The following is a 19918-nucleotide window of genomic DNA, read 5'->3' as shown; positions in this document are numbered from 1 at the left end:
CCTTCCTTCCTTCCTTCCTTCCTTCCTTCCTTCCTTCCTTCCTTCCTTCCTTCCTTCCTTCCTTTTTAGTATTTCCTTACTTTTGAGAGGGAGAGAGAGAGGGAGACAGGATCCAAAGCAGGCTCTGCGGTGACAGAGAGCCCAGTGCATCGCTTGAACTCACAGACCGTGAGATCGTGACCTGAGCCGAGGTTGGACGCTTAACCGACTGAGCCACCCGAGCGCCCCCGAATTGCTCTTTTCTTGATTTTCATTGCACTGCGTTTTCAACTTCCTTTTAGGTAGTTGGAACCTGCAGCACAATGGCATGCAGGCCTGTAAGGACCCTACTTTAAGATCATTCTTTGTCCCTGATGTGCCGAGTTCTCACCTGGGAGGGTCCTGCTGCTTTAGGAGGGTTGGTTCTCCTTCGGAGCAGGGAGCTCACCCAGCTCTGGGGGGAGGGGGGGTGTCTCTGCCCCCCTGACGTGTCTGTTTTGAGCAGGGTATGCTGAGGATGGGTGGTAGAAGGTGGGGGCGATGGGCTGAGACAACCTGGCTCACGGGCCTCACTGGGAACGGCTCTGTGCCCAGTTTGTGTGCCTGTGGGCAAAGCCCTGCCACCTGTCCCACCTTCCTCACCTGCAAAGTGGGCCTGCCCATCTCCGATGGGGCAGCTGAGGCTGGCGTGGTGCAGTATGGGTGGTGTCCCTGCGGACCCACCCCACTGGGTGATGGGGAACAGGCGCAGGGCTCTGGAGAGGAGTGGATGCCTTTCCCGCCTCCCGCCCTGGGCTGAGATCTTTCCCCGGGGGGGGGGGGGGGGGGGGCAAGGCCCACAGCACATCCACTGACTCACACCTGCTTCCTCTTTTAGTACACAGCACCTGTGCAGGGCAGGTGTCTGACTCCTACTTCATGGATAAGGAAACTGAGGCCTGTTAGCTCCGAGCACATAGGTATTGAGCAGGTATATGCCAGGCACTGTTGAGCACCGGAGATGCAGCAGTGACCAGACCTGGATTCCTCACGGGGCCTGCATTCTGGTGGACGGACCGGAGTTGCCCCGGGAGCCGCACAGAGGGGGAAAGGTGCTCGCCCGGTGTCCCACAGCACGGGCAGGATTGACCCCCAGCTGTTGGCTCCCAGGCCTGGGGCTCCACCTCCCACTTTCCAGCGGTGCTGTGGGAGGGACGCCAATCAACCACACCCTTCCCCAGCCTCTTGTGCCTGAGCGGCAGGAGGACGAGAAGGGAACGTCGCAGGTCGCTCTAGGGGTTGCCGGACTCCGGGCCCACTCACCTAAGTCCGTTCCTGCCCTGCCCCCCAAGTGTAGGGGGATGGGTACTGAAACCTCCCTTTTGGTCCTTGGCAGGGGTGCTTCGGTGGGGGTGCCTAGCAGGTGCCCAGCACTGGCCGGCAGAGGAGCTTTTGGCCTGGGGGGCGGGAGGGGGGCACTTTTTGTCTCTGAGACCAGTGGCTAGAGGTGGATCTTCCTTCTGAGGCGCTTCTCTGGGATCCAGCCGACGGTCTGCTCATTCTCAGGCTGTGGCAAGGTCACTGCGAGGCCTGCTGCCACGTGCCTGGATGCCCCTCGAGGAAGAAGAGGGCAGCTCTCTCTGTGCATCTTCATCAGCAAAGGAGCCTTTCTCCAAAGCCCCATGGTAGACCCTCCCTGCCTCAGCAGCCAGACCTGAGTCATGCCTAGCTCCAGAGATTCCAAAGAATGCCCTTGGGGACAAGGGAGGACGCCTCAGCCTAGGGGTCTTGGGCAGCAAGGAAGAGGGTAGGAGAGGTATGGAGGAGGCGGGGATGGCTACATGTGAGGTTGCTTGTGGGCTCTCCTGGGCCGTGCCTCAGAGCAAGCCCGTTGCTCAGTCCCACACTGCCAAGTTCCCCAAGCCGGTATCAGCCTATCTGCGCAGAATTCCCCGTGGCCCAGAGGGCAGTGTATCCAGCGGGGAATAATAAAAGCAAACGTCTGTTGTACCCATTTATATACGTGAACTTACAGGTCCTTAATATAGCCCTGTGAGGTAGGTATGGTCACTATACTCATTTTACAGATCGGGTGACCAAAGCACAGAGAGGTCGTGAACTTGCCCAAGGTCACACAGCTGGGAAGGGAGCAGGGTTTAAAACCAGGCAGTGGGCTGCAAGGTCCATGCCGTTAGCTGCTTCACACACTGCAGGGATATTGGAGCCCACCCTGCCATGTGGGAATGGTGTGAGACTCGGTTTCTCCCTGAGAAACTGGGGATGGTAGCACCTGTATAGAGAGGCAGTTAGGAGAGTCAGAGAAGGTGGGAAGGGCTTGGTAGGGTGTCACGTGGAAGTCACCCTGAGGCCCTGGGTGGGAGGACAGCACAGGCTGTGGGTTTTCCCACCTCTGGAAGTTGGACTGTGTCCATCCCTCAAGGATGGCGACTTCACCTTTCAGCAGCTTTTACTGAGCCCAGGTACTGGCTGCCAGGGTGCAGCTATGGGTGAGACAGTCATTGGCCTGCCCCCAGGGAACTCAAAGGCTGGGAAGGAAACAGTATCCCAGTCCTGGGTGGTAGGTGCCTAGGGGGGGCCATGCGAGCACAAAAGAACGTTCTAGAACCCAGACTGGAGGAGCAGGGACGGTGTCCCACGGTATGTAACATTTCACCTGAGGATTTGGTACATGGTGGTATACAGTAGGAGCCAGATAAATATTTTTCTCGACTAAATGAGAAATGTGTCCTGCAGAGGGAGCCCTGTGGCCTCCAGCCAGAGCGGTGGGGGTTCTGGGGGACTCTGGCCCTGTCTCGTCCCTCCAGGTGCTGGGGCTGCTGGTGTGGGCCCTGATTGCCGATACCCCGTACCACCTGTACCCAGCCTACGGCTGGGTCATGTTCGTTGCTGTCTTCCTCTGGCTGGTGACAATTGTCTTCTTCATCCTCTACCTGTTTCAGCTGCACATGAAGTTGTACATGGTGCCCTGGCCGCTGGTGGTGAGTCTGGGTGGGAGCCGGGGGGGGGGGGGGGGGGGGGCTTCCAGGCTGACCCCTCTCCCTCCGTGAGGAGTGGCTCGTGGGGGCTGGCCCTCAGCCAGCCTGCAGGGCCGAGTGGGGGAGGGAAGATTGATGGCCACAAACCAGGGAGGACACAGGTTTGGCTTTCTCCGTGGGAGGGAGTAGAAGTGAGGAGCTCTTGGAGAGCCCAGAGGCCATTTGGGATCTTGAAAGTATTTTTCCTTTTTGGGGGGCAGTGGGGATTCCCGTGTTGCCAAGGGTCTGTCGGACTCTGGCAGCCCTGTGTCTGGAGGCTGGGCTGAGCTGTCCGGAATTACCCGGGACGAGGCCCTCACAGCCTGGGAGAGGGTGGTGTCCCAGGTTCGTCCGGGCCAGTCTCCTCGGGACACAGAGCTGAGAGCGTCCATAGGAAGGACCCCGGCCAGACACACAGAGAGCTGCTGGGCTTTTTTCTCTGACCCGGAAAACCCCTGCAGCTGGGGTCTGAGGCTTTCAGCTCTGCAGCGAGGCAAGAGAGGCACATGATTGTAAGACAAGCGAGGCTGGGACTAGGCGGCATTGTTTGGAATTCAATGACTTTTTAAACCGAGGAAACGTGAGTCATCCTCAAGACAGACCGGGTTTGTTAGATCTTGACATCACTGGCAGGAGCCAGGCGGTGTTCGTGGCGGGCGCTGGGCTTGGAGGGAAGATCCTGGGATGAGGAGGGGTGGCCGGACTTCCTGGCTGGGATCCAGCCCTTGCTCTGTGTCCCAGGAGCCTTGAAGAAAGAGATCTCCCGAGATGGCGAGGCCTCAGTGTCCCTGATTGGGGCTCTAGCCCCAGCTGTTGATGGAAGGAGGCTCCTTTCCTGGGCCCGTTAGCAGATAGGGCAGGGAAGGCTTGACTGCATCCAGAGAAGATTGGATTGGGATCGCCAGAGGGTCATTGTCTGGGACGGGGGCCACCAGCACCCTACAGGGCCCGGGCAAGATGAGGGAGTGAAGTAGATCAGGAGGGGTTCCGGAGACCCCGCATCCACCTGTCCATAGGGAGCCACCTCTCCTAGTTCCTACTGTTAGCGGGAGTGCAGGCCCCCTGGTGCCAACTCTTGATATGTTAGGATCGAAAGTTTTATATGAAATCTTCAGGTTTTCATATGAAATCTAATTTTAGAATGTTGGGGATTTTTATTTATTGAAAATAACCTTTATTTTTTCTAAATGTTTATTATCTTGAGAGTGAGCGAGCAAATGAGCCAGCAAGCGAGGGGGTGGGGGGAGCAGAGAGAGAGAGAGAATACCAAGTAGGCTCTGATCTGTCAACACAGAGCCCCATGTGTGAGATCATGACCTGAGCAAAATCAAGAGTCGGACACTTAACCGGCTGAGCCACCCAGGTGCTCTTAGAATGTTGGTAGTTTAAAAAAAAAAAAAAAAATCTCTAGGTTGAACCAGACATGCCTGAGGGCCCCCAGTTTGCAGTGTCTGCTAAGACTGTTTACTGGCTCCAGGGGCCAAGCACTGGGGAAATGGGACTCAGCCTGAATGTCAGCTGAGGGTCCTCCCTGTCAGTCTGGTCCAGAACCCTGCGGGGTCCTGACCCTGGCATTTGACATGGGGGGCCTTGAGCTGAAGATGTGGCCAAAAGGCAGACATAGATTCCTCCCACTGGGGTAGAGAGGGATGTGAGGTGCTCCCAGGTCCAGCCTCAGGACCAAGGCCTGCGGTGCCAAGAGGGAGGGCCGAGCTTGTGCTGAGCCAACATGGAAGAGCGTGGCCCTGGAGTTCTTTAGCTGGTGCTCTTTAGCAGGCCTTGGTTCAATCTCCTGCCATTGGCAATGGGTTTTGCCTCTTGGGACCACCGCTGCTCCTGACCAGATCACTTCGGGCCTCCCCCATCGTGTCCCCTCCCCGCTGAGCCTTAGGTGTGTTTACGTTCCCAGCTCAGATGGCCACCGGCCTGACCCCATGTGAACTTCCCTTCTAGTGGCAAAGACCCAGGTCTCCCTCCCCTTCCTTGAGCCCCAGCCCCGGTCCTGGCTACTAAAGGCAGGTGCCGTTGGGAACCAAGAGGTTCCACGCTTCCTGGAAGAGTCTGCTGTCTTAAGCCTGTTCTCCCCTCCCCCCAGTTAATGATATTTAACGTGGGCGCCACCGTTCTCTACATCACGGCCTTCATCACCTGCTCTGCCGCCGTCGAGCTGACGTCCCTGAAGGGCACCCGGCCGTATAACCAGCGTGCGGCTGCCTCTGTGAGTATGGTTCCCCAGGGCGCCCTTGGCAGTTAGTTACAGGGGAGACGGGCCAGCCAGACCAAGTCTATGCCCCGGGACTCCCACCACTCTCTGGACTGAGGCCAGCACCCGCCACCGCTAGAGTTATCATCATCTCAGGGTTTCAGGGAAGCTGAGCTTTCAGTCTTCCATAATTAACAGTAAAACCTTGAGGAACCAGAATGCTTGGGAAGTACTTTGTGGTAGTAAATGAAGTTCTGGGTTAACCGTTGAACTTTGTTGTTAACCCGGGTGTTCCATACTGATTGACAGTCATATGCCCCCTGGGAGGACCTATTAAAAACTGTCAGCCCTTCTTGAAAGGGGCATTTGCAAAACCTTTTGGCTTAAATCATTTGGGGGGATTTACAGGGTCTCTCAGAAAGGCCAAACTCGGGCTCCCCGTGAGGTAGCCAGTGAAATACCAGTGACCCCTGCCACACCTGTCCTGCCTGACTCCAAGGGGCCCCACACAGACCTCTCCTCACAGGACCCTTTGACTCCCACAGTGAGGAGGACAGGGACTGGTAGTCCCTGTGGACAGACAAGGAAACTGAGGCTCAGAGAGGTGAGCACACCTAGGGGAAGTCCAGGGTAGGGCAGGAGCTAGACCAGGAAGAAGATGGTTTTGAAATCTGTGGTAGAGACACGGAGCTTCTGAAAATGGCCACCGGTGGTAGCGTAGGGCACCTATGAACCGATTCCAGAAGATTCCCTGGAATCACAATGTTGTCTTTTTAAAATGAAATCCCTGATGTGTGTGTGAACTAGCTCCTACCCCTCGGTCACTCTTAGCACATCATCCAGTCGCCCTCATCACAGTCTGACATACCTTGCCTGCGTGGTTCTTAATAGATACCCCCGTGAGAATGTAATGGCGGCAGCCCCAGAACCTGGCACCCATCGGCACCCCCAGACACTTGCTATAGGAAAGTATGGCTAAGTTGGAGTTGGTGTGGGTGCCAGAGCAACTTGTTCTGGTTAATGGAGGGGTGTTGCTCAAGGTTTTGCAGTCTGTGGGTCTGAGGTGGTCTGTCTGGCACTCGGATCCCTGTCACCCTACCCCCCAGTGCCACAGCGCACACCAACTCAGCTTTGGTGTCTTCTTCCTTTCAGTTCTTTGCATGTTTAGTGATGATTGCCTACGGAGTGAGCGCTTTCTTCAGCTTCCAGGCCTGGCGGGGCGTGGGCAGCAACGCAGCCACCAGTCAGATGGCTGGTGGCTACGCCTAGGCCACCTGTGCCATGGCCCACCTTGGGGCTGAAGGCTGCAGCTGGGTCACAGCTGGGTCACAGCGCGGGGCGGCCTGCAAGCCCGAGGCCTGAGCCCTTTGTGGAGTCGGCCTGGGAGGGACTACGCCTGTTCCGCACTGCTCCTCAGACCCGGGCTCACCCAGCGCTCCTTCGGAATCGGGATCCTTCCTCTGGTTTGGCCGAAGTCGGCAAGCGCCTGGGCTGGAGAGAGGCCCATGGCTGACACCACCTGCCCGTCCCCCGTATTTAGTGGAAGGTGACGGGGGACGCGGGGCTCTCCGCTTTGTCTTTAGAGACTCCAGTGTCCAAGGCTGGAGCCCAGTCTTCTCACCAACACTAAATACACTAACGAGGACTCCAGACCTGCAGCCGCTGGCCCACCGTAGAATAAGCCTAACAAGCCGCGCGTATTTACCTTAGTTTTTGCCCTGGGACTGCAGAGCGAGCTCTCTGAAACCGGCCTCATTCCTTCAACCGCAATTCTGACCTGACCCTCCCTCCCTCAAGCCAACAGGTGGCTTCTAGGGAGTCATCTGTGGAAAGAGGGTTAGGATTTCTGACAGCATGGTCATCCTTTTCCTGCATTTCAAACATACCAGTTATTTAAAGCAATCGGTCTTAAGCAACTTCTCAGCGATTAAAAACCTGGCCAGGTTTCCGTCCGGTACCCAAGCCCTTGTTTGTAGTATCCCCTCTGGGAAAAGCTAACCGTGCCACCTGCTTCCCGGACGCTGTTGATTAGGCACATGGCACATGGGACATGGAGGAGGGAGGGACTCAAGACCTTGCCTGGTAAGTTGTCCCGTGCTTGGTGACTTGGTTCTCTTTGGGTTTTTTTTTTGTTGTTTTTTACAAAAATAAAGCTGGAAGAACCTATTTGGAAAAGATGTTGGGTAATCATGGTTGTAGACGCTTATACAGCCCAGGAAGCCGCAGCTAAATGTACTGGGAGGTTCAAAATCCGGTTCTGGACTTAGCACCCCCAGCTGCTACTCTGACCTGAGGCCACCTGAGTACCTTCCTGCTTGCTTTCTTTGCCAGGGACAGTTCCCCTTCATGCCAGCTGTCCTGACAGATATAATAGATCCCCACCCCCCGCCCCATTCTCAGAATGGTGTCCTTTTAACACTAAGCCAGTCAGTCATCCCAGCTTTAGGCACATCAAGGTCACCTTGCTGAAGGCGAGACTGCCATCCTGTCCCCTGCCTTGAAAGTGCGCAGTTCAGAGATCAAGTCATCAACGCGAATAACAGGCTGGATCCGGGGGGCCGGCGGCAGACCACAGAGAGGAAGTCCTCCTGACCGAGCTTATGTTTCTGCTGCCACAGAGTAACATGCTTTGGATAGTAAGTAGGCTGAGGGGAGGGCATTTCTGGGCACCCCTTGGTCCTTTTGCAAAAACCCAGGGATAATTAGGATGTAACTCCAGTAGCCCGTAGGCTCCCCTTATCCACGTTCTCGCTTTCTGCGTTTTCAGTTACTCGCGGTCAGCTAGTAGCCTGGGAGCACGCGGTCCTCCTCCTGAGGCTACCAGCAGGGTCAAGCTGCGCCAGTCACCTCACTTCATCTCAGCCTGGGGGCCAGACCTCACCTCCCATCATCACAAGAGTACAGGAAGTAGGATATTTTGAGAGAGCCCACCGTCACGTAACTCTTATTACAGTATATTGTTGTAATTGTTCTATTTTCTTGGTGTTAACCTCTTACCATGCCTTTCTAAATTGAACTCTGTCACAGGTGTAGACGTACAGGGAGAAACAGTGTGAAGAGGGTTCAGTATTATCTGGGATCTCAGGCATCCACGGGGAGGGGGTGTCTCGGGGCAGATCCCCTGCAGGTGGGGGCTACTGTTGAGTCCAACAGTTGTGGGGGACCTGCTCCAGAACAGAGGGACGGGGTTAAGTCAGACACCCATGTCCTGGTTAGCCTGGGACAGGCCCACGGCCTGCCTGTTGTCCTGGTGTGGATACTAACAGGATCGCTTTTTACTCTCAAGTGGCTCAGAATATGATAAACGGGAGTCATTCCATGATTCAGCCATAAGGAGGGAGTTTAGTGTTAAGATCAACTCATTTTCTTTTGGCTTAAGAGGAAACAAAGTCCTAGGCAAGGTCTTACCAGTTTCTAACCTGCTAACACACAGCCCACTGCACTGCGGATATTAACATGCTTCCTCAAACAACTACCTTTTGGTGAGGCCGATGCCTCCCCCATCCTCAGACCCTGCAGTTGAAGGGTCTGCGCTTCCCATGGGCGAGGAGGTCTGAGCAATATGACAGGGCAGCTGTCACGGAGACTGGGCAGGATGGCGGGCTTTCTCATCCCAGCCAGCCCTGAGCCCCATCAAAGGTGGCACACGATGACGGAAGTCCCTGTGTGGACAGAGACAGGTTTCTGGTTTTATAAAATCAGAAAGCCTATCTGCTAATAGTAAGCAACAGGCTTTTTTTTTTTTTTTTTTTTTTTTTCTGAGTGGAAAAGAACTGTTTACCTCTGCTGTTGTTCATTTTTCGTTAAGTCCACATACATGGGTTTTCTCAACCAGGTCTTCATCAAGTACTTCGGACATGCCCAGCCTACAGTGAGTAGCCCTTTATAGAGAAAGGGCAAGAAGGGAAAGCAAGGCCAGGAGGGGCAGCAATGGAAAAAGCTGGCTCTGCGAGGGCCTCTGGCTTTGAAGGACCAAAGCAGCAGTGACCCCGAGGGCAGGGGTGATAGCCAAGGAAGGGGAGGGACTCGTGGAGAATGACGGCTCTTGCAATGCACCTCCGAGTATATTCATGGTACAAAAGTATTTAATAAGTGCCACGCATCAGTACAGAAAGAGTCTACAGCTCACACTTTAAGACCAGAACAGCCAACCGAAGTTTATAAGTATAGTCTTATTTTTACTTAAAAAAAAGAAAAAAAAAAATATATGGAAGGTACACATTGAGAATTGAAATACTATGTCTTGTCTTTCTAGAGATGTGACATCCATGTTTTCTGGTGATTTCTATGAAACACTGCTAAATCAAGGCATACATACGACTAGTGAAGCTGTTTGTGCTCTCCTCATGCTGAGCCAACCCAGCGGAACACCGCCTTGGTGGGGAGATCTGGACAGGAAGGAACTGCAGAGGCCCTACTCCAACAGAAAACCTAACAAACTGATTTACACAGAAGGGTAAAGTTTTAGCAAACCTGTACGAACACTTAACATGCTGTAAGAAAGGGAGACCTTTTAGCCTACTTCCAGCATAAGCACACACTCACTGGTGCCCAGTAAACTAGGTGCACCAACGTAGAAAGCATCTTTGCTTTCATAGCACTAATAGCTAAAAAGCACACAGTATATAATACTTTGATCTTTAAGTGGGTAATCATGGAAGCTCCAAGATTATAGCCACTAGGTTAGCCTGAGTATTCATCTATAAAAATAGTTACCTATAAATGCTTAAAAGAATTCTAGAAACAGACTACATCAGGACCAGCAGAAGACAGAGTGATGCAGGGACTGCCGACTGTAAGACAAGGAAGTGATTTTCACAGGTAGCTTCAGGTAAGGGGCATCTCTGTTATTCCTACAGCCAGGACCAGCTGGGATGGGAGCTGCTGCAGAGGGCAGCTGTCTCAAGGAACAGCCTAGAGAAATGTTCCCACATGGGTAGAAACCCCTCTGAGGCTGCAGGACTGAAACTGATACATACAGGAAGCTGTCAGCACACAAAAAGCCTGATGGACAGGCGGGGCCAAAGAGGGGTGGAGCTGGTGGGTTCTTCCAAATGCTGTTGACCTACCAACGTTTATGCTGGGGATGGGGTCCCCGGGGGGATGCTGGCCTCAGGCTTGCTCCAGAGGAGCCTGACTCAGGCCTGAGAGAGGGGTCTACTTGGGGAGGAGTGCTAGGATTACTGAACACAAGGTGATTCAGGGGCCTAGGAGGGTCAGATGGACTGTCTTCTGACCCATCAATACTTAACGTCAGCAAAGAGTTGTGGAACAGAGCCCGTCTTTCCAAGATGTATTCTGTCACATAGCCAAAGCCTCTTCCAGTCTATGGGGCTGGCGACGTCCAGGAAGATATCTCTGCCTGGTGGCAGGGCCTAGTGTCGCAGATCATTCTGGGAAGCTGGCACAGGGGATGATTTACACAATGAAGTCACCACTAAACCACTGCTTAAATCCAGTCCCCGGCCTTCTTTTTCCTGCATGAGAAAAAGAATCCCAAGCGGCAAGGAAGAGGGAAAAAAACACGAGTCCTTTCCTAGCTCCAAACCCTGCCTGTGGCACAGGGGGAGGGAGGGTGGAAGGGGGTTATTTTGCATTCTTGTTCAGCACTGGCCCGGTCACTCATAAAAAGTATACCTCTCTTCACTGAAAAATACCTCTTTTTCCTACTAAGAGTCTGCCTTATAAGAAAGGCAAGGCAGTTAGACCTGCTTTTTGGTTTTGTCCCTCTGATTATTTAGGGATTACTTTAAGAGGAACCTGGGTCCTGCCCGGAAGGCAGCTGCTCACTCTGGACACCTTGCTAGCTGCCAGACTGATATTGGCCAGTCATGGGGAGAAACATGGCAGCTGGTCTACTAGGAACTATCTGGAACTATCTCCATGGTTCCATGTGGCTAATGACACAAGCAAGAGGGACTTACTGCTCTGTAGTCCAGAAACATTTCCTTAAAAGCCAGAAAATCTGTGAACGTGAGCAGCATGTCAAATATGTCACCAGCCACTTCATCTTTATGATGCCTGCAAAAGAAAAGGATGGCTGTTTCATGGAAGACTGCAACAGATTCTGTCCCTCCAAGATTCCATTTGCAGATTTTAAGGGCCTTCCCACCCAGGACCTGACCGCCAAGGGCTGTAAACCTTCATGAGCAAGCAATGAAAAAAAAGGTCTTTTTTCAGAGTAAAGGAGAAAGGGAAAACAGGCAAAAATGCAGAGTCAAGTTCAACTCACTGCAACGTTGTCGTGAAAGCTGCCATGTTAAATCCAGGAATCCGTTCCAGGAGCTGTTCTTCAATATACTTTTCTACCAAAGAAATCTGTAAGAGTGGACAGGATCTTGGTTTTAGGAAAACAAGGCGGCTTTTCAGAAAGCCTGGCCTCCAACGTTCGCAAACATTTCCTGAGGGCCTATTTTATGTGCCAAGCTCCATGTTGAGCACAGGGGATACTAACGAGAACCAAAATACAGCTCCTGTCCTCAGTGAGCATGTGCCCTGGCACACCACGGGAGGGAGGCATCTGCAGGTAATTACCCTGTGACAAGATGAATGCGCTAACGTAGGAAGAGACTGTGAACAGCAGGGCTCCCACCCCCCACGGCAGGAAGTAAGGAACGAAGCAGGGCCTTTTTTCTTGGGTAGATGGAATCTGTGCAAAAAGAGCGTACAGGTGCCCCTGGTTGGTTAAGCGTCTGACTTCGGCTCAGGTCACGATCTCGCAGTTTGTGTCTTTGGACCCCGTGTCGGGCTCTGTTCTGACAGCTCAGAGTCTGCTTGGGGTTCTGGGTCCTCCCTCTCTCAAAAATAAACATTTAAAAAAGGGTTTAAAAAGGAATATATAAAGAAGCATACTGTTGGAGGTAATCACAGGTTCCTCATTGTAAGCTGAGGCTTGACTTGGGGAAACCATCAGGTATGCCATGCTTCTAAGGTTAAGAAAGTTCTCGAGGCTCAAACCTCTTCTCAGATGAGACTGTTCTAGGAGGCTACCGGAGGCCTCAGCACAATGGGAAGGCCCAAGGGTCCAGAGTTGAAACTCCTGGGGATCTAGCCTTGGTTTTCGCTTCTACCTAACGGTCATGGGCACCTGATTAGATTACACAGTAGAAAAAAAAAAAAAAACCGCAGATGTCACTTGAACAGTAAGTGTTTGAACTGCACGGTTCCACTTATTTGTATTGATAAGTACAGCACAATACCATAAATGTATGTTCTCTTCTTTATGATTTTAGTAACATTTTCCTTAGCTTCCTTTATTGTAAGGATACAGTAGTACAGAGTATCTACATAAAATACGTGTTTATCAACTATCTCCATTATCCGTAAGGCTTCCAGTCAACAATAGGCTATTAGTAGTTATGTTTTTCAGGAGTCAAAGGTTATACACAGGTTTTTTTTTTTTTTTTTTTTTGCTTGTTTGTAACGTTTATTCATTTTTGAGAGACTAAGAGAGACAGAGTGTGAGCGGGGTAGGGGCAGAGAGAAAGGGAGACAGAATCCAAAGCAGGCTCCAGGCTCTGAGCTGTCAGCACACAGACCGACGCAGGGCTCAAACCTGTTAACTGTGAGATCATGACCTAAGCTGAAGTCAGATGCTTAACTGACTGAGCCACCCAGGCACCCTTATACATGGATTTTCAATTGTGCAGGTGTGGGCACCCCTAGTCCCCATGTTGTTTAACTGTATTGTGTGCAAGTCAAAAGGTCAATATATTGTATATGAATACAATATACATATGGTATACTATATATGTATACATATATATACACATGTATATACATACACACACACAGAGTATATGAATGCAAGGTTTAGCGAACCCATATATTGTAACTGAAAACGGGATTTTGATCAAGCCAAGCATTTTCTAAAACAGAAGCTGGAGGAGCCTCTGGGTGGCTCAGTCAGTTAAGAATCCATTCTTGATTTTGGCTCAGGTCATGATCTCACAGTCGACAGTGTGGAGCCTGCTTGGGACTCTCTCTGTCCCTTCCCTACTCACTCTCTCTCCTTCCCTCAAAAGAAAGAAATAAAAATAGGAGCTGGACAAAAATCATCAAACACCCTCAAGAACTGCAGAAGAAAGCAATGGGGGATTCTTTTTTTTTTTTTAACATTTATTTATTTTTGAGACCGAGAGAGAGAGAGCATGAACAGGGGAGGGTCAGAAAAAGAGGGAGACACAGAATCTGAAACAGGCTCCAGGCTCTGAGCAGTCAGCACAGAGCCCGACGCGGGGCTCAAACCCACGGACCGTGAGATCATGACCTGAGCCGAAGTCGGACGCTTAACCGACTGAGCCACCCAGGCGCCCCAGCAATGGGAGATTCTAACTACAATTCCTGGCAGTTACTGGTGGCAGCTTCTAAAGTCCTCCAAATGTCAACATCTTAAAAAAAATTTTTAAATGTTTCTTGTTTTAATAGAGAGAAAGAACACAAGCGAGTGAGGGGCAGAGAGAGGGGGAGACACAGAATCCGAAGCAGGTGCTGGGCTCTGAGCTGTCAGTAAAAAGCCCCACGTGGGGCTCAAACCCACAAGCCGTGAGATCATGACCCAAGCGAAGTTGGACACTTAACTGACGGAGCCACCTAGGTGCCCGAAATGTCAACATATTTGGATTCTGAATTCACATTTTAAAGAAATTCTAATCTCTGGGAAAAGAAACAGAAAACCACTTACATATTCATTAAAAATAGGTGTGTAGGTGAGTTTATTCTCTTCTGTGTCTTCAAACTCCTGGTAGTACTTGTCCATGAAATTCCTCTGTAATAACTGGAACTCGTCATCTGAACAACAGGAAAATTTTATTCTTTTCAATGGAGATTAAAAACCATTGATTTATAAATAGGCCAAATTCTATGTCAGCAGAACTGCTTCCTAATGGTCAGTCTCTAGGAGAGGGAAAGCTAACAGTGTTTTAGGGAAGTGTTCAATAGGACGCCGATGTTCAAGTAGCCCAGTCTTTTTATTAATAAATATTAATATTTTAAAAATAGTAATTTAAAATATTTAAATTTAAAAATATTAATATTTTTAAAACCCAGTCTTTTTATTAATAAATATTAATATTTTAAAAATAGTGGTAAAATATACCTAACATTAAATTCATTATTTTTTTGTTGCAAGCCCTTCTAACATGTCACATAAAGTTTAAGAAACATATCAAATGCAGTATGCTAAAAAACCAACAGTCACATAATATCACATTTTTCTAAGTCCTGTATTTAGTATTCCACATCAATGAGTCTTCGAGGAAAGGCAGGGGAGGTGAAGCCTTCTATTAAGAGTCTAGCTACATCCTTACTCTCATACCTCTGTGGTTCCTGATAGTTTGAAACACATTAAGTATTTTACTATTTATCTTATTTACATCCAAAAGTTAGCATATAGTGCCATAATGATTTCAGAAGTAGATCCCAGTGATTCATCCCGTGTATAACACCCTGTTCTCATCCCAACAAGTGTCTTCCTTAACGCCCCTTACCCATTTAGCCCATCCCCCCACCCACAAGAGTCTCTTAGGTTTTGTCCCCCTCCCTGTTTTTATATTATTTTTGCTTCCCGTCTCTTATGTTCATCTGTTTTGTATCTTAAATCCCACATGAGTGAAGTCACATGATATTTGTCTTTCTCTAACTTTGCTTTTAGCATAATACCCTCTAGGCCATCAATATAGTTGCAAATGGCAAGATTTCATTCTTTTTGATGGCTGAGTAATACTCCATTGTCTCTATATACCACATCTTTATCCATTCAATCTGTCTATGGACATTTGGGCTCTTTCCATACTTTGGCTATTGTTGATAGTGCTGCTATAAACACTGGGGTGCACGTGTCCCTTTGAAACAGCACACCTGTATCCCCTGGATAAATACCTAGTAGTGCAATTGCTGGGTCAGGGTAGTTCTATTTTTAACCTTTTGAGGAACCTCCACACTGTTTTCCAGAGTGGCTGTACCAGTTTGCATTCCCATGAATTCACTTTTTTTTGAGAGGGCACGGAGGTGGGGGAGGGGGGTGCAGAGGGACAGAGAGAACCCCAAGCAGGCTTCATGCCCAGTGGGGAGCCCCCGACTGTGAGACCGTGCCCTGAGCTGAAATCAAGAGTCAGACCACCCAGGCGACCCTAAGTGTGGTTTGGTGGCATTATGTACACTCCCATTGTTGTACAGCCATTACCACCATCCTTGAGTCCATTTTAAACACACCCATACAGGGTGGCCTGGGAACTCCATCACATTCCTTTCCCACAACGGAATGAAATGGATCTCTTACTTGAATATGATTTCAGCAGCTGTGGTGGGAACAGCGTAGTGATCAAGCACACGGGCTCTGATCCTAGCTCAGCCACGTCAATTGTGTGACCTTGGGCACATTTCTTAGTTTCTCTAAGCCCCGGTTTTGTCAACTAGAAAATGAGAATGATCCTAGTACCTATCGCATAGGATTGCCAGGTGGAATTCAGATGAGGGTTGGTAGAAAGACTGGCTTATAGCCAACACCTGAACGTGAGAGAACAGGGAATTTTAACAAGTGCATACAATAATTACTTCTAAAAATAAAAGGAAAGCTTCACAAATGACCTAGACTTTAGGGTAAACACCCTGAGGTCAAAAAAGGCTCATTTTCCCATGGCACACAGGGTAAGCAAAGGACAAAAGAATTCAAGGTATTCCTCAGTATTCCCCAGAAATCTTCACCTCCACACAGGACAAGGGCTTAATGGTGAAACACCTGTATTTAGGCATTAAGGGCATGAACTTTCTTGGGACCTGAAGATTACAAACGTGTGGGTCAGTGATTTTCAGACTAAACTAGACTAAGAAACATCACTAGCACCACCACAGTAAAGGTTTCTTTTTCGCCTAATTCTCAGAAAACTCAGACAAAAATTTTCTCAGAGTTTCCCCTTCCCATACATTTGTCTTAAACCTCAGGTGCCTGTTACCGCTCGTTACTTAGCAGGTCTGTGCACACCAAAAAATGAATGCACGAATAGGAACTCAGAACCCAGGAAAATACAGAACCAGCGGAAATATGGCATTTTATTTTCTTCACGGACACGCGCGCTGTGATTATGGCACTATGCTGTGGTTTATGGCACAAAAATGTTAAAACTCAAAACCAAAAAAAAATGGAATTCCTCTTACTCTTTGAAAGAAGTCCCTCCTAAAGTTTTGCCAAGAGGTCCGTAACGTCTAGGGCCCCACTACCTGGATAGCTGCCTTACAAGACAGCTATAATAATTATGATTATTGTTAAAACAAGGAGAACGTTTGCCTCTAAAACCACTTAATCTCACTTAACATGAGTCTGTGCTACATTAAAAATTATATGCAGCTTGCTGTTTTCTCTCAAAATTAACCCTCCAAGCTGCAAAGGTCTAAGAACTAGAGAGAGCACAGGTGAGACTGTGGTAAGGAAGCTTACCCATGATAATGTCCTCTAAATATCCAACCACAGCATCAAATTCTGCATCGGAGGCGGAAGAGCTGAAAAATATACCTGGATTAGGTGCTGTTTCAAATAATTCGCTTTAAACAACTGTATTAGAGACACTTTCACACAGGTGCAAAAGAGGGCAGAAAAATGAACTTCCCATCACCCAACTTCAACAAGAAAACGTACTTTTGTGACATTAGGGTTCAAGGGCTCCATTTTCAGAAAACCTGTATGACACAAGGAACTACAAAAGGGACATATAAAGGGAGCAAAGGCTCACATGGCACATCTAAAGGCTCCTCGTATTTATGTATTTCTTTCGGGTTTATTCACCGCATCTTCGCTATCACCCCCCACCTATCAGCTTGTGAGCGTGAAACTGGCGCGAGCGAGATACTGGCCAGGGGACAATTGGATTGGAAGTCCCTGGAGGTGGAGGTGGTGGAGGGTCCTCTGACCCGTGGTCGGACCTTGGCAGCTCAAACCAGGGCCAAAGCCTGGGGAATTGTGATGGAGGCGTTGATCATCGCGAGACACTCGCCCCGCACTCCCGTCCTCAGGGCTTGAACCCGGAGGTCACAGCAGCCGCACAATCAACAGCGGGAACTAGGGAGGAACCTTGGCGGTCCCTCACCCCCACTCCACCCCTCGAGGACACCCTTTCCCCAGGGCGGAAGCCGAGGCCTCCCCGGCCCGACGGCGTCACTCACAAGGACAGTGCGAAGCTCTCTTCCTCTAGGGCGTCCATCGCCGCCGCCGCCGCCGCCGCATCCACGCGCGGGGCGAGCAGGCCCGTCGGACTCTTATCCTGCCCGCGGCCCGGGCCCAGCCTGCGCTCCGCTCCTAAGAGCCCCAACCGGCATCTGGGAGGTCTCGCCGCCAACGCCGCGGCCGCTCACGGCCCAAAAGATTGGGCCCTGCGTGCGTGGCCCGTGCTTCAGGCTCACCGGCGACAGCCTCGCGCCGGCTCGGCCCCACGCGGGGCCAGGCCTCTCCACGCGCGCCGCAGCCACCGTGAAGTACAGGCGTCAGTTACCCACAACCGCCGCGCCCCGCCTCCCGTCACCATGGCCACCACAACCCCATCCGCTGCCCCGTGGCTCCCAAGAGCCAATCACAGGCGCGCGCTGCTCGACGCCGGGGGCGGGGCAAAGATAGGGAGAGGAAGCCAGGAAAGAGAGACGCGAAGGGAAGCTCCTTGGGCTTCAAGAGGCAAGCCTAGGGGTTACTGGGTGTTCTCTCGGTGTGTGGGGTTAAGTCTCACATCGCCCCCATTTTAAGGAGGAAGGAATCGAAGTTAAGAGCCTCAGTTTTCTCACTTGCAACTTGTCGGTAAATTACAGGATTTAAGAAGAGTAAATAGTTTAAAGAGGGTTGTAAGAGCACTATGAACTGCAGACTTCTTGAGAACCAGTCCCTCAGCCTTTGAATCGGATAATGCAGACCTCTGGCCTGCCTGATTGCCAGATGCCTGTTGGGGCTCTCAAGATAGTTACTCCTTTTCATGGGAGGAAAGCCCCACTGCAAGAAGTAGACATAACTTACATCATACAGTATTCTCTCTCTCTCCCTTTCCCTCTCTCTCTCTGTCACACACACACACACACATCATAAACGTTATCTGGCACTTCTTAGTTTCTTGGCTAGTTGGGCAAGATAAAAGTTGACACTCACTTTGGACAACGCAACCAGAAATCAGATAACTTTCAGAAAAACTCCCCTCCCAAACTGCCAGATTTTGTAAAAGGATTCCCTAGAGCTGATTTCTCTTTATTGGATCGCTAGGCATGGCTGTTCGGTTGCATTATACCTTTGGGCCAAATGTGTGTTACCTGTCTAGAGTGGTTTAAGGTCTGACTTCGGTTTGATCTGAGGGTCAGATGGCCAGCCTGAATGGACATTTTGAATGGACATAAAATAGATATCGGTGGGGTCTGCAACTAAAAATGGTTACCAAGACATAGTTGTACCCAGGGTGAGATCAGTTCTCAGAGATATATACTATCTGTATATCTATATCTATACTATATATATATATATATATATATTCAGCACCAAGTAGAGGACAGGTATCTGTAAAGGTTTGCTGATTACCTGGACTGAGTTATATTTAAGTCAAGTACCCATTTTGCAGCTCAAAGCAAACTCAGCAAATTTCCTCATGACCTATTTTCTCTATAAACTACTTATTTCTTCTGGACTAAATGAACTTCCCACCCTTTTCCTACTTCTAAATCATATATGGAATCAGAGTAGAGGAGAAAACTTTGTGATTTCATCTGTTGCTGGTTATTATCTACTGCTGTTACAAACCATCCAAAAATTGAGTAGCCGAAAACAATTATTGTGCCCACTAATCTTCAGTTTGGGCAAGATTTGTTAGTGACAGCTAGTCTCTGTTCTACTTGTCATCAGTTGGGGCAGCTGGAATGGGGCTAGAGGAGCCTCTTCTGACATGCTCACTCACATGGCTGGCAAATAACTGTTGACTCTTGTCTGGGGGCTCAGCTGTGGATGTTGGCCAGATGGCTGGTGGTTGGAGGGGACGGGGTCCTCAGTTTCTTTCCATGTAGGTCTTCCCAGAGATGCGTGGGTTTTCTCACACTATGGTTGCTGGGGCTAAGGGCAAATATATCAAGAGACAGGAAGTGGAAGCTACCAGCCACTTAAAGACTGGGAACTGGCACAGTATCACTTCCAATGAGTTCTATTGGTCAAACAGACACAGAATCCACCCAGGTTTTAGGGGAGGGGCATAAACTTCATTTGTGGATGAGAGGGCTATCAAAGAATTTGTGGCTATTTTTAATCCACTTCATCATGTCTGGCCTTAAGAACAAATGGGCATAAAGATAATAATAGGTACCCATATACTCAGGCATGTGCTAGTTACTGTGCTAAACATTTTTTTAAATATTTATTTTGAGGGGCGCCTGGGTGGCGCAGTCGGTTAAGCGTCTGACTTCAGCCAGGTCACGATCTCGCGGTCTGTGAGTTCGAGCCCCGCGTCGGGCTCTGGGCTGATGGCTCGGAGCCTGGAGCCTGTTTCCGATTCTGTGTCTCCCTCTCTCTCTGCCCCTCCCTCGTTCATGCTCTGTCTCTCTCTGTCCCACAAATAAATAAACGTTCAAAAAAAAATTAAATATTTATTTTGAGAGAGAGAGCATGCACGTGAGCGAAGAGGGGGAGAGAGAGAAAGAGAGAGATTGAGAATCCCAAGCAGGCTCTGCATTCTCAGTGTAGAGCCCGACTCAGGGCTCAATCCCATGAATCTTG

General features: G+C 50.1%; 2 protein-coding genes across 4 annotated transcripts in view; one reads left to right on the top strand and one right to left on the bottom strand.

Moving 5' to 3' along the window:
• Window positions 1–7371, top strand: part of PLLP (plasmolipin) — a 20468-nt gene extending 13097 nt beyond the window's left edge. For both annotated transcript variants that reach the window (XM_040498102.1, XM_040498101.1), the window contains exons 2-4: window positions 2784–2957; window positions 5089–5211; window positions 6349–7371. In XM_040498102.1, the coding sequence (XP_040354036.1) occupies window positions 2784–2957; window positions 5089–5211; window positions 6349–6465 (414 nt within the window). In that variant the 3' untranslated portion in view covers window positions 6466–7371. The remainder of the gene's footprint in view (window positions 1–2783; window positions 2958–5088; window positions 5212–6348) is intronic.
• Window positions 7372–9327: 1956 nt separating this feature from the next.
• ARL2BP (ARF like GTPase 2 binding protein) lies at window positions 9328–17700 on the bottom strand. 2 transcript variants are annotated; one of them, XM_040498104.1, is made up of 6 exons: window positions 17353–17700; window positions 16631–16692; window positions 13880–13986; window positions 11429–11514; window positions 11121–11217; window positions 9328–10597 (listed from the first exon to the last, which is right to left on the bottom strand). In XM_040498104.1, exons 1-6 carry the CDS (start codon window positions 17388–17390, stop codon window positions 10523–10525), a joined length of 465 nt encoding a protein of 154 aa, XP_040354038.1. In that variant the 5' UTR covers window positions 17391–17700; the 3' UTR covers window positions 9328–10522. The 2 variants fall into 2 exon arrangements, with proteins under 2 accessions (XP_040354038.1, XP_040354037.1); XM_040498103.1 differs by having other exon boundaries at window positions 9333–10673; window positions 17353–17698.
• Between the last annotated feature and the right edge of the window lie 2218 nt (window positions 17701–19918).

This window comes from Herpailurus yagouaroundi, unplaced genomic scaffold (genome assembly GCF_014898765.1).
Source record: "Herpailurus yagouaroundi ecotype Mexico unplaced genomic scaffold, PumYag 190, whole genome shotgun sequence".
Taxonomy (NCBI): Eukaryota; Metazoa; Chordata; class Mammalia; order Carnivora; family Felidae; genus Herpailurus; species Herpailurus yagouaroundi.
This window is presented reverse-complemented; position numbering and strand designations above follow the sequence as displayed.

Bases quoted from the DNA above. Each gene is read 5' to 3' on its own strand.
- ARL2BP (XM_040498103.1), bottom strand. From the start codon at position 17,390: ATGGACGCCCTAGAGGAAGAGAGCTTCGCACTGTCCTT. The intron at 11,515-13,879 runs GTAAGTGGTTTT...CCACTCTTACAG, and splicing joins CACCTATTTTTAATGAATAT to ATTTCTTTGGTAGAAAAGTA. The intron at 11,218-11,428 runs GTGAGTTGAACT...TTTCTTTTGCAG, and splicing joins GCTTTCACGACAACGTTGCA to GCATCATAAAGATGAAGTGG.